General features: G+C 38.1%; 1 protein-coding gene across 6 annotated transcripts in view; it reads right to left on the bottom strand.

Annotated features, from left to right (window-relative positions):
- Positions 1–5,956: 5,956 nt before the first annotated feature.
- plppr2b (phospholipid phosphatase related 2b) overlaps positions 5,957–21,054 on the bottom strand; it is a 64,101-nt gene continuing 49,003 nt past the window's right edge. For 4 of the 6 annotated variants that reach the window (XM_081609470.1, XM_017306457.2, XM_008415665.3 and 1 more), the window contains 5 exons: positions 17,028–17,148; positions 16,147–16,397; positions 13,004–13,180; positions 9,935–10,074; positions 5,957–9,739 (listed from right to left, as the gene is read on the bottom strand). In XM_081609470.1, the coding sequence (XP_081465596.1) occupies positions 9,631–9,739; positions 9,935–10,074; positions 13,004–13,180; positions 16,147–16,397; positions 17,028–17,148 (798 nt within the window). In that variant the 3' untranslated portion in view covers positions 5,957–9,630. Of the gene's footprint in view, positions 9,740–9,918; positions 10,075–13,003; positions 13,181–16,146; positions 16,398–17,027; positions 17,149–21,054 lie in introns of all 6 variants that reach the window. The other 2 variants (XM_017306459.2, XM_081609505.1) reach the window with 1 other exon arrangement.

The raw sequence follows: 21,054 nt of genomic DNA, 5'->3' as shown, positions 1-21,054 counted from the left end.
ATGTTCACAAAGAACTGCCGCTGAGATAGTTCCTGCTTTCTCAGCCATAGTACATCGGTGGTTCCACAAGAGCTTACATAGGTGAAAGCTGTAAGCTGTATCAGACGGAGTCATGAGTCCTGCCAGCCAGGGGCGGTTCTAAAGAGGGGCCAACAGGGCTCAGTGCCCTTGTAGAACAGATCTGGAGCCATTTTACAGGAGTCAGTTGTCGTGATTCTGAATCACATTTTACATCTTCTAGATTGGTTAAGTGCCCCCATGAAAAAAACCTTCCCACTGGTAAATTCATTCCAGAACCACCTTTGCCACCAGCCAGTGGCACAAACCACAACCTGACACAAAACTTCAAAAGTTCACGCCAATCTACGCAGACTGATGAGTCACAGGCAGTGAGTGACCTAATCCAACAAAACTGCAGGGCAGTGCCATGAACAAAGTTCGGTTGAGATAATGGTCACAAAGCTAATATTGTTTAAAGTGTAAACTTTAATTATCCTGCCCTATACAGGTACCCACCCATCCATCCATCCATCCATTTTCTTTCTTCTTAGTGGGGTCGGGAGGGTTGCTGGTGCTCATCTCCAGCTAGTGTACCGGGCGAGAGGTGGGGTCACCCTGGACAGGTCGCCAGTCTGTTGCAGGGCATCACAGAGACACACAGGACAAACAACCATGCACACACACACTCACACCTAGGGGCAATTTGGAGAGGCCAATTAACCTGACAGTCATGTTTTTGGACTGTGGGAGGAAACCAGAGTACCTGGGGAAAACCAACGCATGCACAGGGAGAACATGCAAACTCCATGCAGAAAGACAGGGGCCGGGAATCGAACCCAGAGCCTTCTTGCTGCAAGGCAACAGCTCTACATAAATACTGAACCAACCAGCCACTGTGCAGCCCCCTCTACAGGTACATTACAGTGAATTAAAAATTAAAATGGTCAGATTAGAAAATAGTTAAAGGTAAAGGTAATTTTATTTATGTACCACATTTTCAGCAACAAGGAAATACAAAGTGCTTTACAGGAATTAAGAGGAAATACAAACAAAATTGCAAACCAAATGAAAGAGCAAAAGAAGAAAAATAATCTAATGTTGATCTAAAGTAAATAAAATAGATCAACTATACACTCCTATTCAGGGTTGGTAGATAAGTATAAGTAAGTATCCTCTGGTCTAATTCCTTTTCTGGTTTGGAAGAACAGGAGTCTAAAATGCAGTTCATAAGGTAGTTTTTCTGGATTCCAAGTTTGTTCTAATCCCTGTTCTGGGTGGCTAGAAGAGTATAAGTAAGCATTCTCTGGACTTTCTAAGTGTGCTATAAATTGGTAAAAGTAATGATCATTACTTTTACAAATTTAGTAAGTAATAATAAAAACTAAATGTTCCTGGTCTGGAAGAATTTTTCTGGATTCTACGTTTGTTCTAATTCCTCTTCTGGGTTGCAATAATAGGAGTCTCTCTGCATCTAAACAGTGAGTATTCTACAGTTTCTAAACAATAAGCTAAAGAGTGACTAATAAACTAGAATCTTCTGAGTTAAAAGTGAGTACTTCACAGTTTCTAACAAAATAAAATAAAAAAGAGGAAATGACACATTAGGGCACATGGGAACATTCAGACAAAACAAAGGGCAAAACAAAGACACAAGTGAAGGCGGTTACACCACAGGGCCTTGAAACCGCGTTGCTCAGCCTCCCGGCAGAAGTCCGACAAGATGTTGTTATCGAGGAATGTCCTTGGGAACGCTCAGCTTCAAGAAGATTGGAAATATGCAGTCCTTCCAAGGCAGCACATGAAAGCCAATTCAGATACAGAATGTCTTAGGTCAGGTAGATTATAAATTTCAATCTTCCCTAAAGTCTCTCATCTCAGTTCCCAATTATCCAAATTAGTTTGGTCGTCCCACTGAACCGAAACTAGCAACTTCTCCAAGATCGATTCCAACTCGTCAGTGAGCTTTAGAGTCCTCAGCTGGACTGCGAGTCTCAGCAAGACTCGCATCCAACTTGCGTCTCTGTCCACAACAACAATCTGAGTGTTCGCCAGTTCGGCCAAGTCCGTCACAGATTTGTCGATAAGCCAGGAATCCGCAAGCTCCAACCAGCAGAAATCCTGTTATCATGAATAAATCCAGGGTGAATCCCGCCGACACACCCGGCGTGTAGCCTTTCAGCAGGTATTAAACATACTAGAAGTATGTTTAATACTTCAAGTATTGAGTCCTCAATAAGTCCTCAGTTCTGTATTATTAATGAATTTTGGTTTGATGCAATCTGCAAGTGCAAAAACATAATATTTAACAGAATTAAAGGCTTTAAAAAAATCAATCTGGGTGTAAATAATCTATAAGGCAGGCCATGCTAAGCCATGCAGTCTTCAGGCCCTGCATGGCTTAGCTCCGTCTTTGGTTCAACACACCTGAATCAAATGATGGCTCGTTAGCAGGCCACTGCAGAAGTTGATGAAGGAAATAAATTAACTTTTCAATAATGTTGTAATTCATTAAAATGCAAATCTATAGATGTCATTTTTTGAATTGTTGTACATTATTAAAATCAGCCTAAATAAGGGTTTCTGTCTGACCTTTCCACAAACTGTATGACATCTACCGCAAAACAATTACTGACAATTACTTCCAAGAACCTCACTTAAAAAAAAAGAACCAACCTTTAAGATCCTTCTCTTAGTAAGCAAAGGAGCACCTTCGTTGTTTTCGTGAAACAACATGCCTTTAGCATGTTTTCCAAGACACCTGACATTAAATGTTATTACATCAATTAAATATATACTAAATTTATTCTTCATTAAGGATGAAGTGCCGCCTGTTGACTCTGGTGACTTGGCAAATTATGAATTATTTTGTTTATTTAACCTGAGAGACGGAGAATTATTTATGTCCCAAACAGGGGACCTAAAAATCACGAGGCATTAGAATAACACACGCAAATAATTAAATTGAGTGGTTTGCACTCCGAGGTGGAACCCAAAGATGTGAAAGATTTATACTCTAATTGGAGTGGAAATGTGTTTATTAGGCTCAGCAGTTAGTTTATAGGATTGGGAATGAGGATGCTGGCAATCAGGATAGAAAAAAGAAAATTTGTGTGTATGCATGTGTGCGTGTGTGTCAGTGTTAACAAGAGAGACAAATAGGACACACAAACAGGAACGGAGAGACAGAGAGAGGCAGGTGCATCACTAATGGCTTTTTAAAAAGGTTACAGCATAGAGCTCTTCTTTTCTAATGGGGCTCTGGCTGTGCTTGAGAAGCAATTTCCGGAAAAGATAATGTTGTCGAGAGTCCAGAGAGTTCTGTCTGAGTGTGTGTGCTTGCGTGTGTGTGTGTGTGTGTGTGTGTGTGTGTACATACGTCTTGTCGTTAACAAGACTGACAACCACAAATTCAGAGGAACACAAAGAGGAGGTGGGACAAGATCGGGGCAGTTGTGAGACAGACTGACAAAGAGAGAAATGTTCTGTTTCTGCCATTAAATTGCTTCATTAGATTGATGACTAATGTCTGTTATGGTCCATCAGAGGCCTCAGTTAGAGAAGATACACAGATTTGGGATTCTTCACATTTTAGCGTCCTAATTTGTTGTTTATTACCAGAAGCTTTCAACCTAGTGATTTTTTTTTTTTTTCCTGAAAGCCTTCTTCTTATTAAGCACAGTTAAACAGCACCACCCTGTGCTCATGGTGGCCTACTGCAACAATTAGGATATTTATGAGCAGGCATTTTAGTGAAGATTTAAGGAAAACATTTTCAGTTTTATTGTGATTGGAATATAAAGGTCTGACCTTAATGATTTTGAGCATTTAAGACGAGATATCTGTGGCAGGAAACCAACAATAAAAAAAAAATGGAAGTGGAATGAGAGGCCTCACCAAAGGTGTATTATGAGCTATACCAATTCATAAGGTACTTATTTATATTAATGTATTAATATTCAATTTGATAGTCTTTTAAAAAGTTTTAAATCTTTAAAAAGTCTTTATGTCTGAGGGGTAAATTATCTGTCATGTAACCTAAATTGCACACTTCTAAGGAAGGATTCTGAAAACATATTTATACTTGCGATCAAAAAAGTAACTTTTCAATGTAAATCTATTTGATTATATTTGATCTATCACACATAATATATTTTGACAATCTCAGGGGCAGATTTTTTTTTGTCAGAATGTAAAATATGTCCATCATTGTGTGGGAATTTATGTTCAAATAATAATTAATAATGCCAGTTAGTTGAGGTAAGACAGTGTACTGTATGTACAGTATGCGCTGTACATACAGTGTACAGTGCATACAGTACACTGTATGCACTGTACTGTGCATTCAGTGGATGTTTTGATCAGGGAAAATCAACAAAATCATCAAAGTTGTTTGTCATCTACACTCGGATAAGAACAGTTTAAATAAATCCTTATACAATTTGACCTTCATGCCAATAACGACTGCATGTAAACTTCTGACCTGAACCGTATTCGTGTTCTATCATTTCTGCAAGCTGCCTACCTGTATGTGTAATGGACTAATGTACATGGACTAAGGAAACATTTGATCTAGATCACAGCAACTAGAGGGGAAATCTTTCTTTTACGGCAGCCTGAATCAAAACTCAGACAATCAGAGGCAAGAACAGCCTGAAATTGTATTTGTTTAGGGAAGTTCAAAGGGATTGCAATCTAATCTCCCTTTTTTGACTGATGTTGAAAGACTAATGTCCTGTGGGACTTTCTTTGTGTGCACAATCCTGAGGAATAGTAAGAAGTCAAATGAAAAAATGATATTTATTGTGGTGTTTATGCTAAACTGTGTGAAATTAGAGCAGTGCAGCATCGACATTTTCATGTGACATGCAATGCAACAACAACAAGAAAAAAATATATATTTCCACTTTAGTTCTTACCGAGGCTCCTAAATAACAGACTTATTGTTGATGTCACATGGAAATGGGGATGTGAGTGGCTGTGGCACAAGATGAGGAGCGTTTTCTCTGCCAAATGGAAGCTCCGTGGTTTGATCTCTCACTTCTCTGGTTTACATATTCTCCTTGGGCCAGGCAATGAAAGCCACAGTAACCTCGATGCTTTCATCAGCAGTAGTGTGGAAACAGAAAAAAGCAACGCATACAGGCTAGGAGTCTGTAAAAGGTAAGTGATCTATAATAGCAACAGCTGCATAAATAGTAGAAATGCATTTACAGCGCCTTGCAAAAATATCCATAACACATTTTAAGACAATACAGCCAGAGCTTTTAGTAGGATTTTAGACTAGCAACAAGTAGCGCATAATTATGAATATGAAAAGTATGGTGTCCATTTGTGAACTCTGATGCAACCAAACTGCCTTTGTCGACCGAGTCCATTTGTTTGTGATTTTATGTCATGTTAAACGAAGGTGTGCTGTGACGGCCTTAGAGGTTTGTTAGAGAACATAAGTGAACAAGCAGCAACGTGAAGAGAAGACTGAGGAACACAACAGCCTGTTGCTGAGAAGTTCAAAACAGGGTTAGACTTTAAAACAACATCTCGTGCTTGGAACATCTAAAAAAATAACAGTTCAATCCAGTATCCAGAAATAATATGGGGAGCAAACATGTCAGCATATAGATGTGCAAATCTGGCAGAGATATCCCTAAATGACTTGCAGCTCTACACAAAGAATAATGTGGCTCTACAAAGTATTGACTCTGTAGGTGCATATGCAAATGGATGCTGCGCTTTTCAGATTTTTATTTGTAAAAAAAAAAAAAAAAAATTAAAACCATACATAATTTGTCTTTGAATTCACAATAAAATCACAATAAAAGGCAGCCAAGATGTCAGAGAATGCAAATATTCTTGCAAGGCACTGTGAATTTACATTTAATGTTTTAAGGCTCTTGTTGGAGCCATACCTGGTGGTAAAACGTCAAATCTGCATCTGTATAAAAGAATCTTACTTCACTAAGTGGTAATTGCAGTTTATTTTGGTAAATAAATACAAAACAGAGACTTTAACATGAAAATAACGTTATCTCGCCAGAGGGGGGATGTAGTCACTTTTTTTTTTTCTTAAAAAAAAGAAGAAAATAAAAACAGACTTACAATACTGTAGGTAATCTCAAAGCTATAATGAGCACCTTCTGCTTTAACCGGCATTGTTAGGACGCCTTGGCAGGGGTCCTTCGGAGGCCTGCAGTTACAAACGAGTGTGAGTGTGTAATTATAGCAGCTACTTTTGACAGTTTAACTTAAGAAAAACAGGCTGCCAAATTAACAGTTGTCCTGCCTTACAATGTGCTCATTATAAATACGCACACACACACAGACACGCACACGCAGATCTAAATAAGTCCAAACACACACACACGCACCCCCACGCACATACACACAGCAAGCGCACACACATAAGAAACCCATTAGGACGTCTTTTGTATATAACACACTTTCTTCTTACTTTAAGAACCTGCAGTTTCCTTTTAAACTGAGCAGAGCTGAGCCAGCTGTGAGCCATGCAACGCATCGACTGCAGGCTGGCTTGGTTTTAAACTCTTTAAACTCTTCCTGCTTTACAGCCGTCCGCCATGCCGCAAGAACGTTTTAGGTAGCTTCACATTATCAGAACCATACAAACTGGATGATAACATCATATATGTTTTGAAGAAACCTAAGCACTGTACAATACTCTACCAAAGTCAGAGGTCTCAATGCCGCCAATAAACTCAGTCAGTGTGAGGAAAACATGTTGAAGAGAAGCCTTTGAATGACTGGACCAGATAGATTCAGTCAAATTAGGCTTGGGCTGCTCACAGGTATCAAGGTATTACGAGGATTTAAAAAAAAAAAAGTTAAAATTGTCAAATGTTTCTGTCATGGAATTTTTATGGCTTGAAGGATTTTTTTTAATGAGATGACAAATAAAGTGCTTGAGTGACTGGAGATTTATTATTCTGGGGCACAGAAGAGATGCACTCCCCCTAACAACATGCTGCATTCACTCTCCAAGGAATAAAAGAGAAATTTAGCTGGAAATATTTTTGGTAGAATGAAATACGGACAGTTAAGGAGTCTTGCCAGAATATCAACACGGTGTTTGAGTCCTTATTGTTTCTGGATAAGAGACAAATTGTTCTTAGTGGGAAAACTGCTGATTTCTTATTTCTTCAAAAGAAGCTTTGATGTTTTGTTTCTTCTTCTACTACTTCTACTCTGACACATCTGCCACCTAGTGGCTAGAGTTATAATCAATTGAGCTTCATTTTGCTAATTTAGATATCAAATAGCTACATTTGTATCTACTCTATGTGCTTTATTCAATTTAAAAAAATATTCTTTATTTAGCACCTGTATCAAAAATGAAACAAACATAATTGGCTTTTTACGTAATTCTAAGTAAATTCAGGTAGCAAGGGATTAAACCTCTGAATGAAACAAGAAAGGCAATAAATATCTTAGCCAAGATAATATCAGTGTTATCATTTTAGCAGCAGCAGGTATAATCGTTAGTTTTCTATTTACGAACAATTTTCAGCCGCTCAAATTTAACATTACTTAAAACATTTTTAAAATTATTGGGGATTATTATTATTATTATGCAAGGTCGGTCCATCTGAATCACTTATTTACAATGACAGGAATTCTGCTCACCTTACAATGCAAGTGAAAAATAACTTAAGTTTGAGGGTTTTTTCATTCTTGTTTTACTTTGGCGTGTATGTTACTTCACTTCATCACTTTCTTACTCCTTCTTACTCAGTACACAGAAAACTTTTTGTCAATGGTAGCTGGCAGTCTTTGGCCAACGATCAAAGACTGCTTTTAAGCCAAACCTTGTTAAGCAAACACCTTGTTAAGCAAACAGGAGCTGGCAGTGGATACGGTAGCTAGAACTATTTAATTTTAGTTACCTAAGCAAATTAAAATGTAGAAAATTTCAGAGCAAAATTTGATTTAGTTTGAGAGTTTGGTGATAATTCATTCCTACGAAGCTGTTGGCTGTCCTCCATTTTGCTAAATTCCTCAGCCACCAAACAGAACGAATCAGTGCTGCCAATACATTAGTAAAACAAACAAAATGACAAAAAAAAACATTTCACAGATGAAGCAGGAAGGAACAAATGTAGAAATTTAAGACGTAAAAAGTGGAATGTGAGGCCTCGAGTGGAAAATCTTGATGTAGGCTTAATTATCAGATTTCTTTCCTTCAAATTCAAAAATACTTTATTAATCTCAAAAGGAAATTAAATGTTGTTGTAGCTAATTAATTCAGATTGTTGATTATTACTGACTTACACCTGACAGGCTTTAATAACATCTGATTTTTTAAATATTTATTTTGTATTTAAAATTTTGTATCATGTTTTGTTTCATGTAACCAAAAGCCCAAGTATGTGCTGACAGTACAAATAGTAACATTTATGATCTTTGTTAATACCATATCATAGTAATTTCAAGTCAGTGTATTTAAAAATCATATATGGGTTAAATTTACATTTTAAAAACCCTATAGTTTAAATAGAAGCAATTAGATCATATTGCACGTTTCTTAAACTCATTTAAATACCTTGATACTGTGACACTGTGGGGTTTTTACTCAGGGTCATCATAATGTGAAAATATTATTCTACTCCATGCCTAATTCAAACAGCAGCCAGCTTTTCTCTTTAAAATCCAGTTCATGTATTTGTAACTGATTTTAGATGTAAGTACCACCATATTGTTGCCATGTATTTAGATGTGCATCAACAGAGAAAACATGAGACATAAATTTGGTTAATAGATTATGTGAAGTACTAAAAGAGTAATGCGTTTTACTTCAAGTGAACAATAAAAACTCCACATGGAGATTTTGCACAGCATGGACATCAAACTAACAGACATCTGAAACACACTGCAACATTAATGTTATAGTTTTGAAAAGTTGATGACAATCCGATTCAGGAGTGAATAAACAAAAGAAAAACCGGTATCAAAAGCAAAGCCCTAGTGTGTATAAACCGCTCTTCTATCACGTTGCACAATTAAAATCAAAACTGAAAGTTACAACATTGTTTACTGAGTTTTAAACTGGTTCATCTGTGCTATAATTTACAAAAGTGCTTCCCTCGACGACAACATCTCTCCTTGTGTACAGAACCAAAAATCTGCACCATGTCACTCAACGGTACCGGCATTATTACATAAAGGTCTTCTTTCAGCTGTTTCCCCTAATTGTCCTGAGTATAACAAAATGATCTTGAGGAAAATCCACTTGTGACCCTCAGCTCAGCTGAGTTTTTTTTTTTTTTTTTTTCTATTTGATTGGAAATATCAAGTCATCACCAGCCAACAGTCTTTAGAGTCACCGTTGAATCTTTGTGGAAAACCGCAAGGAAACAGGACACAGTATTGCTTTAACAGCTCTGGCCTTAAAGAGTCTTTTCATGGATCTGTTACACCCAAGAGAAAAGGGCGGCCATCTTGAAGGACAAAACAGAGCATCGCAGGGAGAGGGGGCGACAGGTCTTTGTTTCCCCGCTGGCTCCAGGCTTTGTCCTCGGTGATTAGTGAAGCCTCACACCTGCGTGGATTTGACTCGCCTCAGAGGTTTTCGTCCTTCAGGGTGGGCGGGGCAGGGCGGGGGGATTTCACGGGGCAGGTCTAGACTGAGCTGGTGAGGCAACGTCTTGAGGGGAGGAGCACATCGGGCGGGGCGGGGGGCAGGGTTGGCTGATGGTCATGTGATCTCAGAATATGGTAGCCCTGGAGCCTAAGAAGGAGAAAGATTAAAAAAAATAAATAAATTAGGAAAACTTTTAAAACATTTGGGAATTTACAGTGTCAACATGAGGCTAAAAAAATCCAAACCATTCAAGAATCAGATTCAAAGAGGCAACCAAGAATTCAAGTCATTCTGGTTTAATACTCTTAATACACCTCACCCCTTACCTGGAAGCCACTTAACTTTTCGAGTGGACTCTCCACGCGGGGCAGGCTGATCAGAGGCAGGCTGATGGGGGCTTCAGGGCGCTGTGGAGGGGTAGGGGGAGGCGGAGTCGGCGCTGCTAGCTTAGTTGGTTTGAAATTGTTGATCACGCAGGACACCTGATGGAGAGGAGACAAGAAATGAGTAGAAAGTATTAAAAAAATATGTTCTCTCTTTTTCAACAGCAGCTTTCTAATGGACAAAGTTTAGTTCCAAGTATGTCCCCATCTCTCCTTTCTGCTGGGATCAATCAGTACAACTTCACACTACCTCTGTTCTGAAACATGTTAACAAACAGAGATCCACGGATCAATAAATGAGAACTTGAAAATGAGCAAAATTATTAATGTATCAACCAGCGTCATACAGTTTTTTTAAAAGTAAATTATTAAATACAGGTAAGTTACACATCTTTCAAAGCATAATATTGTAATTTTATGTTGGATTACAGACTACTATGTGTCATAAGTTTTTTAGAGTCAGAATTAGTGGGTCACTCATCAAAGCAAAACAGGAAGTCTGTATCGGTAAAAAAAATAAAAAAGGCAGATCTCAGATATCAACACTCCCTGATACCATAACAATCATTTAAGAACATTCTTGAATCAAACTTCATTTGGTAAAAACATATATAAAGGCAAGTAAATACTTTAAAGCTACAATGGAAGAAAGATGCACAAGGAGATCGACTGAAATTGGACAATTTTCACTTTAACTGAATTTGACTACCACTGAAAAATCTTGAATGCACCATATCTGCATGCTTTTATAGACTGAAATCTGAAGAAACAAAAAAAGTGAAAGAAGCTATTCCAAAGGAAACTGTATTTTCAGTAAAATTTGTGAGGGAGAAACAGAGAAGGAAGGATGCATGTATTACAGAAAAGTTGTTCTGTTTTATCCTTGTAAGCTTTCAACCTCTGGTTGTCACAAAACATGCTGGATTTTTAAAGGACAACAGCCTTCAAGAAATCCCAGAGTTAGGATAAGGATCTACATTCTAGAGGGAAATCAGATAAAGAATGCCGCTTCAGTAATGTCAGCTCCACTAACTGCATTAATCTCCAATATGAGATGTTACACTCTATAATCATTTGTTTTTCTTATTTTAAAATGTCAGTAACACCCTGTTTTGTATGCTTGCTCTCTTTCAAACACAACTTAATGTTGCCTCTGCTACTAATATAAATAATTTATGACAGTTGATGGAAAAAAATGCAAGAAAAACAACAACTATTTAATAGTTCTTAAAGAGAAATTTGAATGACTTGAAACTGGCAGGATAAATATCACCTGATTAGAAACTGATTACAAACATCTGACTGGTGCATCTCCAAGATAATCACCTTAAATCGGTTGATTTTTCCCATATTTTAAATTCTTATTTCTGACTGAAAAAGAAGTTTGGACAAAATATGGTGCAAATTAAGCCAAATAAATGACTGAAACTGGTGTGCAGCATATTTTTTTGTTTACAGAAGATTATTAGAGTCCTCAAACTCACTATTCAAAGTTATGCTTTTTTTTTTAACTAAAATACAAAGGAGCAAGTTGCTCTCTACAAACTAGAGTTTCAGTTAGGCCTGTATTAAAGTAGATACACTTGAAACGGGAGAAAACCATTCAACAGGTGGATGTATTTATGCTTAACTGTGTTAATGAAATCTGCAATGACAAAAACACGCCTACTAAATTGCCCATGGGGTGACTTATGGTGCAACACTGGTGGTAAAAACCCCACGGTGAGTATGGCCACCTGTAGTGCATAAGAAGTGCATCAGAATATTATCTAGTTTATTTTTAACACCCTGATTCCACATTAACTTTATTTTTTATGCACAAACAAAGCCAAAGGAGACACTATTTGGAACAAAAACAGGTACAATTTTGCTGCTTCCAAAGGATTTGGCAGGAACAGAAGAAGCCAGCTTCTGCTAATGAAGCACATCAATGACTGATTATTCACTGCAGCAGTAGTTTACCATTTTGGACCATTCATTTGCATCATTCTACAGTTTGTAGGATTTTTCCTAAATGAAAAAAAATGTAAGACAGTTGTTAACCTTCTCAGGAGGTGTTCAACTCTGTTGTTCAGACTGTACAATGCACTGCAGAATCTATAATGGAGGCAGCAGAATCTCTCCATTATAACCTCCACAAACCTCATTAGCATGTGAAAAATTAAAGAGGCGGTATTATGCATATGCAGTTTTAAAGCACAATTAACTAACTAAAGTAGCTTTCAGCTGATATAAAAATGCTTTATATATCAAACATCACTTCCAAGAAATTTGATTTTGCAATTTGATACCTTTAAATTTGCCTCTGTCTCTTTAAGAATCTCCTATTCTTTCTGACACTGACACAGTGAAGCAATCTGTCTGTGTTTGATGGTTTGATGTAGGCTCAATCAAGAAACATACAACAGAATGGCCGATAAAGAAGGTTGCAAAGGCCTAGTCAAACACAGACCTGAACCTAATTGAAAAGCTATTGCGGGATCCTAAGAGATCTGTCAAAATTTCTCAACAACATTTGAAGTAAGAGCTTCATATTTTTGAAGGTGTTAAAGACCAGATCCGCAGGTTAGCTGCATTGCTTGTCAAATTTAAGGAGAAATGTTACACCATCCATCCATTTTCTTACACCCTTGTCCCATAGTGGGGAGGGTTGCTGGTGCCCATCTCCAGCTAACGTTCCAGGTGAGAGGTGGGGTTCATCCTGGACAGGTCGCCAGTCTGTCGCAGGGCAACACAGAGACACACAGGACAAACAACCATGCACACACACTGAGGGAGAATTTAGAGAGACCAATGAACCTGACAGTCATGTTTTTGGACTGTGGGAGGAAGCTGGAATACCCAGAGAAAACCCACGCATGCACAGGGAGAACATGCAAACTCCATGCAGAAAGACCAGGGCTGGGAATCGAACCCAGAACCTTCTTGTTGCAAGGCAACAGCTCTATCAACTGCGCCACTGTGCAGCCAGAAATGTAACACTTTTTTTTTTTTTTTTGCAACCGTCTCTCCTTTTGCTCCCCCTCACCAGGAATGCAGCGATGGCCCCTCCTGTGACAAAACCGGCCAGGACGTCGTTCCAGTGGTTCCTGTGCTCCGTCACTCTCACCACGCCGACCAGCACCGCCAGAGACAGCAGCACCAGGCACAGGGTGGGCTTCATCAGACGGGTTCCTTTGGTCCGAAACATCAACGTCACATACATCTGTATAACAAACATAGTCACAAGAATATGTAAGAATAGAAAAAAAACCAACATTTTTTATATTTAGATTTAGGTGCTTGAGTCATCCAGCTGAGACGATGCAGACGGTGCCGCCGCAGTCTTACTGACTCGGCAGGATGTGCATCTTGTTCAGGCCACAAGAGGACGCAATCTGCAGTCATTTTGCAGCCGCTCAGTGGTTTCACACAAACCGATATAAAATCATTTTCATTCTGCCAAATAGGAAAGAAGACAAGCCTCTCTCAAAAGATAATAAAACAATGTAAAAGGGGAAAACACATGTTTTAGAATTTACATCTTATCTAAAAAGGCTCTAAAATATCTCTGCCCTCCTCAATAATCTTTTACTGAGCAGCATTTTGCGTACTCCCACTAGTTTATTGATTCATCTTTGATGATGAGCTCTGTTCGGTTTGATACATTGTGGTAAGGCTACGATGACTACTGATAATACATATACACCATATTTGATTTAATCCAGTTCTTTATTAATCTCAAAGGGAAATAAAAACCTTGGCATGTGGGGCAGAAGTTTTGGATGATTTTTTTTAAACAGATCTAGTTTTCATGAAGGAAGACACTGAAAAATGTATACCTATTGAAGAACATGCCATAGGAATGGCAGAGCTCCCTTAAGAAAAAGGCCAGGACATGTTAAAGTTGATTAACAGTTGCTTATCCAAAAATTACTGACATTTTTACTTCTTGCCGTTTTGTTTTAAGCACTGCTTCAAGTCTTAAACCAGCCAGTTGTAATAACTGCTGCTTTTATAGAGGTATTCAGACTTGATGATGAGGTCAGTGAGTGCAACTGGCTGTTACTAACATTGTAAAATTTTATGGAAACAGTAAGGAATAGACCTGGGCTCTCACACACTTAAGTGTTAGTTAAATAATAAATGACATAGTAGTTGTACAGCAGAGGTTACCCTAAAATTGATCAACTGTGCCTGCTTCAATCCACCTGATAGGTCTGGATTAGAGCTTCCTTTTGTTGTGCTGTGCCTTTAATATTAAAATGTAAAAATGTCTGGAAATTTATATAAATTGTTACAAACAACATTATTGAGATGTTCTTTAGTATTTTCAATAGTCAGTTATTGCTAATGTCTGAGCATTTAGTATTTATAAAGTATTGTTGATGGGCCACATGCAAAGGATATGCATATATTTGATTGATTATAGGAATAACTGATTATCATTACTGAGCCTTTTATTCTGTATACCCAGTAAACTATAGTAATGCTTACCTAACAGATGATAAACTTATTGTCTTCAAAAATACAGTTTATCAGGACAAAGACAGTGTTGTCTGGTATTCTTCCTCAGCAGAATTAAATTCAACATGATAACAGAAAAAATATGCATAATAAGACTTAAAACCAACTTAACCTGGGACTTTATTGAGGAAGCTCTGCATTACTCACACTTGCAAAGAAAAGGTTTTCCTGATCCTCTGTTTATTAACTCCTTTTTCTTTTTTGCTAATCTGTCATTTCATGCCAGATTTTTCAGATGGTGAGTCTACAAGGATCGTATTCCTAAAAGCCGGAGCTCTTCTGATTGGCAGAGACTTTGAGGAAGCCGAGGTGCAGCTCTGTAATTATGGAGCTGTTGGCAGCCTCTGAAAGCAAACTGAAAACCCACTGGCAAGAAAATATGTCTAAGGATTCTCATGGAAATGTGTAAAACTACCCAGGAAAATGAAGAGCATCCTGTAACTGCCAAGGATGACACAACGCATGCAGAACTTTGATGGAAATCTTTCTATATTCAATAGGACCATTCAGAACTTTAGCATGTAATAAATGCAGTACAATAAAAATATTTTTTTAATAAATTGTCTTCTAAAATAAATTTATTAACTAAATATCTCTTTGTTTACTTTTAGGCATTTCCGCATCAGGGTATTATCTACTTTTTAGGCAAACTACCGTCTAACAGTCGTATCTGAACTACCACTCAGAAATCATCCATCTGTGATACAGCTGCAACTTACTGAAAGGCAAACTAACTTTTTGGAGAACTTTAGAATGACTGATTGTATTTTTCTACATTACAAACCTAAGCTTAACACATTTCTCCCTGCTGTCATTGAGGAGCTCTTCATTCAGGCGTAAACAAAAGATTCAACGCACACTGTTGGGGAGAAAGTTTAGCTAGAGTGCTAAAAAAGGCATTTGCCCCCTTCAGTTTGCTTTTGTTTTTCCTTTTTTCTATCCCATTTTAATACCTGAGATCAACTAGCAAATCTTTCATGGCAAATGATAATTTCATTTATTAAGGGAAAAAGCTTCTAAAAGTACAAGTCTTACATATAAAAAGAAAAAAAGATATTGTGTTCTGGAATGGCCTAGCCAAAGTCTCAATATAAAATCCAAATCCTTTCAAATGAGAAAACTCTCCAGAGGAACATCACTGAATAAACTACAATTTTATGTGTTAAACTGTAAAAACCTACAGATTTTGCATATTTTATTTCAGCTCCCATGTTTGATTGTTATTGTGTGGACACTACTCCCCGTAGTCAGGGAGTCTCAAGGTGTGTTTGGAAGCACAGCAGAGGAGAGCAGAGCAATGAAATTGAATCTTCAACCACACTAATCGGCAGATCATCTCATCACCTGCATGTTCCTTCAAACTTTGCATTGTATGAAATATTTAGCTTGAACCAGAACTAGTTAATATTTTGAATGTGAATTCAGTCCTTGTAGGTGGTAAACTGTGAACATGAATAAATTCAGTTTTAACCTGTGAGCTGAATCTAAAACAAGTTCTTGTTAAGAATGAACGAACTTGCACAACAGCAAAGGCCGAAGAAAAAAAAGAAGAAAAAAAAGAAACCTCTTTATGGTGTTACATTCAAGGAAGATTCTTCATTTTCAAATTTGTTCCCGCCACTGAGTTCCTCCCCGTCACCAATTCCCTGACATTTGATTTCTTACCACTGTGTAGATGGCTGAATAAAAGCTGAGCGCTGCATCTTTGGACGGGAAGGATTTGCGAGCGGACACCACCAGGAAAGGGTTTCCCGTGCAGGCTCGGTTCTCTGTGATGTACTGCAGAGGAGACTGGCAGCCCAGAGCTGTGTAGTTTGGTCTGCAGGCGGACAGGAAGTGAGGCGTCTGGTTTCCTGTCACCACCTGACCGGCATTGGCAAAGATGGTGGTGGCAAAGAGACCAAAGGAGTAGACACCTGGGAAAACAAGAGAGGAAATGAGTAAAGATAAGAGGATAAGTGGCAAAACTAAGGATCAGAAACAAGCCGTTGGAGAGTAAAAAAATAAATAAAAAAAATTGCTGCTTTGTGCTACATACACAAAAATATTCATACCGCTTAACATTTTTCATATTTTGTCACATAACTTCTGCAACTGTCCGTATATTTTATTGGAATCTATGCAATAAACTAATACAAAGTAGTGCATAATTATAAAGATGAATAAAAACAATGGATGGTTTTCAAAATATTTATCTAAATAATATTGACTAGTGATTAGTAAAAACTGTATTGACATCAAACCCTTCTTATAATTGCTGATCAGCTTTTTTGCTTCATCTTCTATGATGTAAAATTTACATCTGGAATTCTGCTGGACTGATTCTGATGTGTCTGAACGTCAACATGTTATTACGTTAAGTCAAAATTAAAAGACTTTAAAGAGTTAAAGCAAAATCTACTGAGGAGACAGATAATTAGGGGCTTAACTGTATGTATTATTGTTATACTACTGTACATTTTTGCACAAATCTGGGTTGGTCTATCACAGAATATCCCAATAAAACACATTGAAGGCAATGCATAAGCAGCAGGACTGAGACTGACCTAGAAAGCGTACGATCCTTCGGAGGAGAGGGTTGAAGTAACAGCAGTCAGCGGTCACTATGGTCTTCTCCTGAGATCCCTCCGTCTTCACAAAGAAGCTCGTCACTTCCCCGATCAGAATCTGGGACGCAACGAGCAAAGCGGAGTCAAACACTTTTAGCAAGAAGCTAAAACAGCATGGTTGAGGGCTGATCAGCTTCTATGAATATTCTGCCTGTTAAATATGGTGCGCAGCAAAATTATTCATGAGTTTTTCTCCCTCAGATGTGCCGTGATAAGAAAAATTTTCCCCCCAGAATGTGGCCGCTTTTCTGTTCCTTTATGAATTAACAACGTCAACACCTTCAGTTTGCTGCAATCAGTGGGAGACCTGTTATTTGTTTCACTTTTAATGCACAATTTTATGGTGCTCCGTTAAACAATGGTTTACCTTTATTGTATAGCACTGAAAAATAACAGTGTCCACTGACACCAAGCATTGCTTATATAATTCAGATAAAATATCCCAAGTGTTTAATGTTTTAGCTCACCCACATAGCCACAGTTTTACTAATAGAGCCTGAACACATTTGGAGCAGCCATTTAAATATCCGCCCCTAGCGTTTGGCAGCCGTTTGAAAAGCAGCATGAAATGTTTCAAGCTAAATCAGCAGGACCTTGATTTATTCTGACAGGGGAATAAACTGACTGAACACCGAGTCACACATTCGCGAACACCATTACGGTCCGCTTATGGATTTTGTCTCGTCAGGGGACGTCGGCTGACAGAGGCGTGGATGGATGTAGGTTACATGCTCATACAATATGGATGGCTCTGCGCGAGGAGCGTGGGATGATGCTAATGCACCGAGGCTCCTTGCCCTCAGTGCGACAGATGTTATGAACTAAAAGCCGCCAGCGGAAGGTTCATTGATGCTTATTGGGCGTGCGTAGCGTTAGTTATGGCGTCTTCAGTATTTAAGAGGTGACCCTAAAGGTACAAGAAGCGCTGTAAGGCGATAATTATGCGTGTTAGAGAAATTAATGATGTTTACAGTACTTTGATGTGTCTGACTGTGATTCTTATCCCACAAGAGTTCAACATTTTCCCTGAAAATGCTGCATTATAATTTCTTTGCAACCTGGAAAGCATTACTGCGGTTGCAACATCAAAATTGTTTCTATCAGAAAGAACAAGAACACCACAAGAGTCCTCTCTTTTAACATGTCACAAGATTTAATTAGATGGAAATGAGATGGCTATAGGCATGTACTGCCAACCTAACATTTGGGCTTTTATGTATTTTTACTTTTATGTAGTTATGGCCATTGTCTGTTGTTGTATTGTATTGTTCTTATTGCTGTACAGCAGCCTTGTCACTGTATCAAGGCAAATTTCTCCTATGGGAGACTAATAAATGATCTTATCTTAATAAATCTTAGACAATTTTTCTTTGGAAGGTTCAGTCTTTCATCTTCTCTTCTGCTCCTCAGCTCTCCACATAAATGCTCTTTAGGGTTTACGTCTTTTGACTAAGACGGCTGTAAAAAAAGATTGATTATTTGTATAATAACCAAGATTTTGAATATTTTGCTGAAGGGCCCAAATACTTTTTTTTTTGTTCTGGCACAATTCACCTTTTTATCTAATTATTTCATTATTAGATATTTTAGATATATAAATATTTCATTATTTCAAAAACTTAAAAAAACATTACCAGGACCTGTTGAATTTGCACGTTTTTTACTTGACAGAATTTGAATGTGATAAAGGAATTATAATACAATTCCTTTATTTACATCACACTCTGCATGAGGTCACACTCTGCATGACCTCACTGACACCAATAAATGTACTTCTGATAAAAAAAATAGCTTTCTTTTTTAATATAATAGTTTTACAGAATGACATCATGCAACTGCACTGGAAATAATGTTATTTTAAGACTTTCTACACATTCAGATAAATGAGGAGGCTGCTCTGTGTCAGTGGTTCAGCTTTGTAGGGGACCGATAGATCACAGGGCCACTGCAGAGCAGCTATATTGAGCCTTCTATCTTTGTTTCCGCTTAACTCCAAATTGAAATATTTTCCCTGCGACAGACTGGCGACCTGTCCAGGGTGACCCCGCCTCTCGCCCGGAACGTTAGCTGGAGATAGGCACCAGCAACCCTCCCGACCCCACTGAGGAACAAGGGTGTCAAGAAAATGGATGGATGGATGGATAAAATATTTCCCCATACCTCAGAAGTGTTGATTGTTGTATTTTGCTGTGTTAATTACAATAAATTCTTGTTAAAATCGCTCACCTTATTTAAAATCAAAGTAACCTGTCAATCCAGGATTATTGCATTTTTCAACAATGAACAGTTCCTTCTACTTGAAGTCGTTGTATTTGATATTTTACGTACAGGAAGAACACAACATAGCATATTTAAAAATTTTTCCCTATGTGCCACTGAATGTACAGAAAGCCAACACTTCCGGACTTCCTATGTATTAGCAAGCTTCTAAAAACGTTACCATAAACAAATTAAATCATAGCGAACCCCTTCGGTTTGCAGCGCCAGTACGTCAATATGTGAAGTAAAACATGATATTGACTTTGGAACCTTGTGGACACTTGATGAGTTGCTTTAACCCAGCTCAATGCACCACTCACAAGGACAGATCGATACCAGATGTCTGAGGCTGAACTGCAGGGGGTGGAAGAAAATTTAAATCATTTTGGCGTCCGACTATTTTTGTATCATTTTGGTGCAGAGGTGTTCCTCCCTCAGATTGAGGTGTATTTTGGACAGATAGCAGGACTTTTAGATGAATATTTTCCACACAACACTGTACACGTGGAAAGTTTTGTGAGTTTTGTGATTTGAAATAATGTACTTGTGTAGCCAATAATACTCTAGAGATCTCAATTAACATTTTTCCGTCTGTCCATCAATCATCAAAATCATTTTAAGCTTGCAGGGTCAGAGGAGAGCTGGACAGGTTGCCAGTCCATCACAGGACAACATAGACACATGACACTGATATCCATGCAAACACTGATAGGAAGAGCAAAACTTCATCACATAAGCAGAAAAGTCCATGTATGATGATGTGGAAGCAGCCAGTGTTATGACAACACTTTAATTTTATCCTCTCCCACATTTGACTTATTTGTTTCTACAAGAAGATTTGCTCAGGGGGGATGAGTCAGCCTCAAATCCTTATCGTTGAAGCTGGAAGTGGTGTGGTATTATGCTGCAGGCACTTTGGCTGAACTTGTGGTTGCCAGAGATAAAACAGCTGGATCACATATTCTCCTCCAAGCTACTTCACAGTGTTATTACTGTCTGTATATAAGGAAAATGACTCCATACTGTGGAAGTAAAATATCACTGCATTGTCAGAGTGTGTAATGTTAACATCACACAGGACTGTGATATTGCACGGCTACTATATTCCAAGTCTTATGAGCTCATACGACACACTTTGCACGCCAATGTGAGATTCAGCCTGTTGAATGGAGTCTCACACCTGACACAGAAAGATCCTCCCAAAACACTAAACGTTTGCATTTATCACAACTGATATCACTGTGGTTGTAGTTACCAATAATATTGCAATCACACAGTTTTCTAACACCATGCAGCCATTTAACCTAAAAATCATGATGTCTGTGGACAGTGGGAGGAAGCCGGAGTACCCGGAGAGAACCCACACATAAACAGGGAGAGTTTTCAAACTCCATTTAGAAAGACACAGGCTGGGATTTGAATCCAGGAACAAGGCTACCAACTGCAGCAAAATGCAGCTCTTTGTTTTCTTCATGAACTTTGGAAAGAAACTAAGCTAAGAAGGTGTTATTAATTTCAGCTGTTCTGTTAATCTTGCAGTAAAACTGTAAACATGTATGCAAGTCATTTCTCAGAGATCGTGAGATGAACAATAAGGACAAATTTAGTCAGAAAACCACCTTTTCTTTTGATAGTTAATTCTGCTGAATATTTTATGTAAACAAACACATGACAATGTCTTAGACTAAAATATGATAATAGTTAT

Source organism: Poecilia reticulata, chromosome 1 (genome assembly GCF_904066995.2).
Source record: "Poecilia reticulata chromosome 1, P_reticulata-male-v2, whole genome shotgun sequence".
Taxonomy (NCBI): domain Eukaryota; kingdom Metazoa; phylum Chordata; class Actinopteri; order Cyprinodontiformes; family Poeciliidae; genus Poecilia; species Poecilia reticulata.
This window is presented reverse-complemented; position numbering and strand designations above follow the sequence as displayed.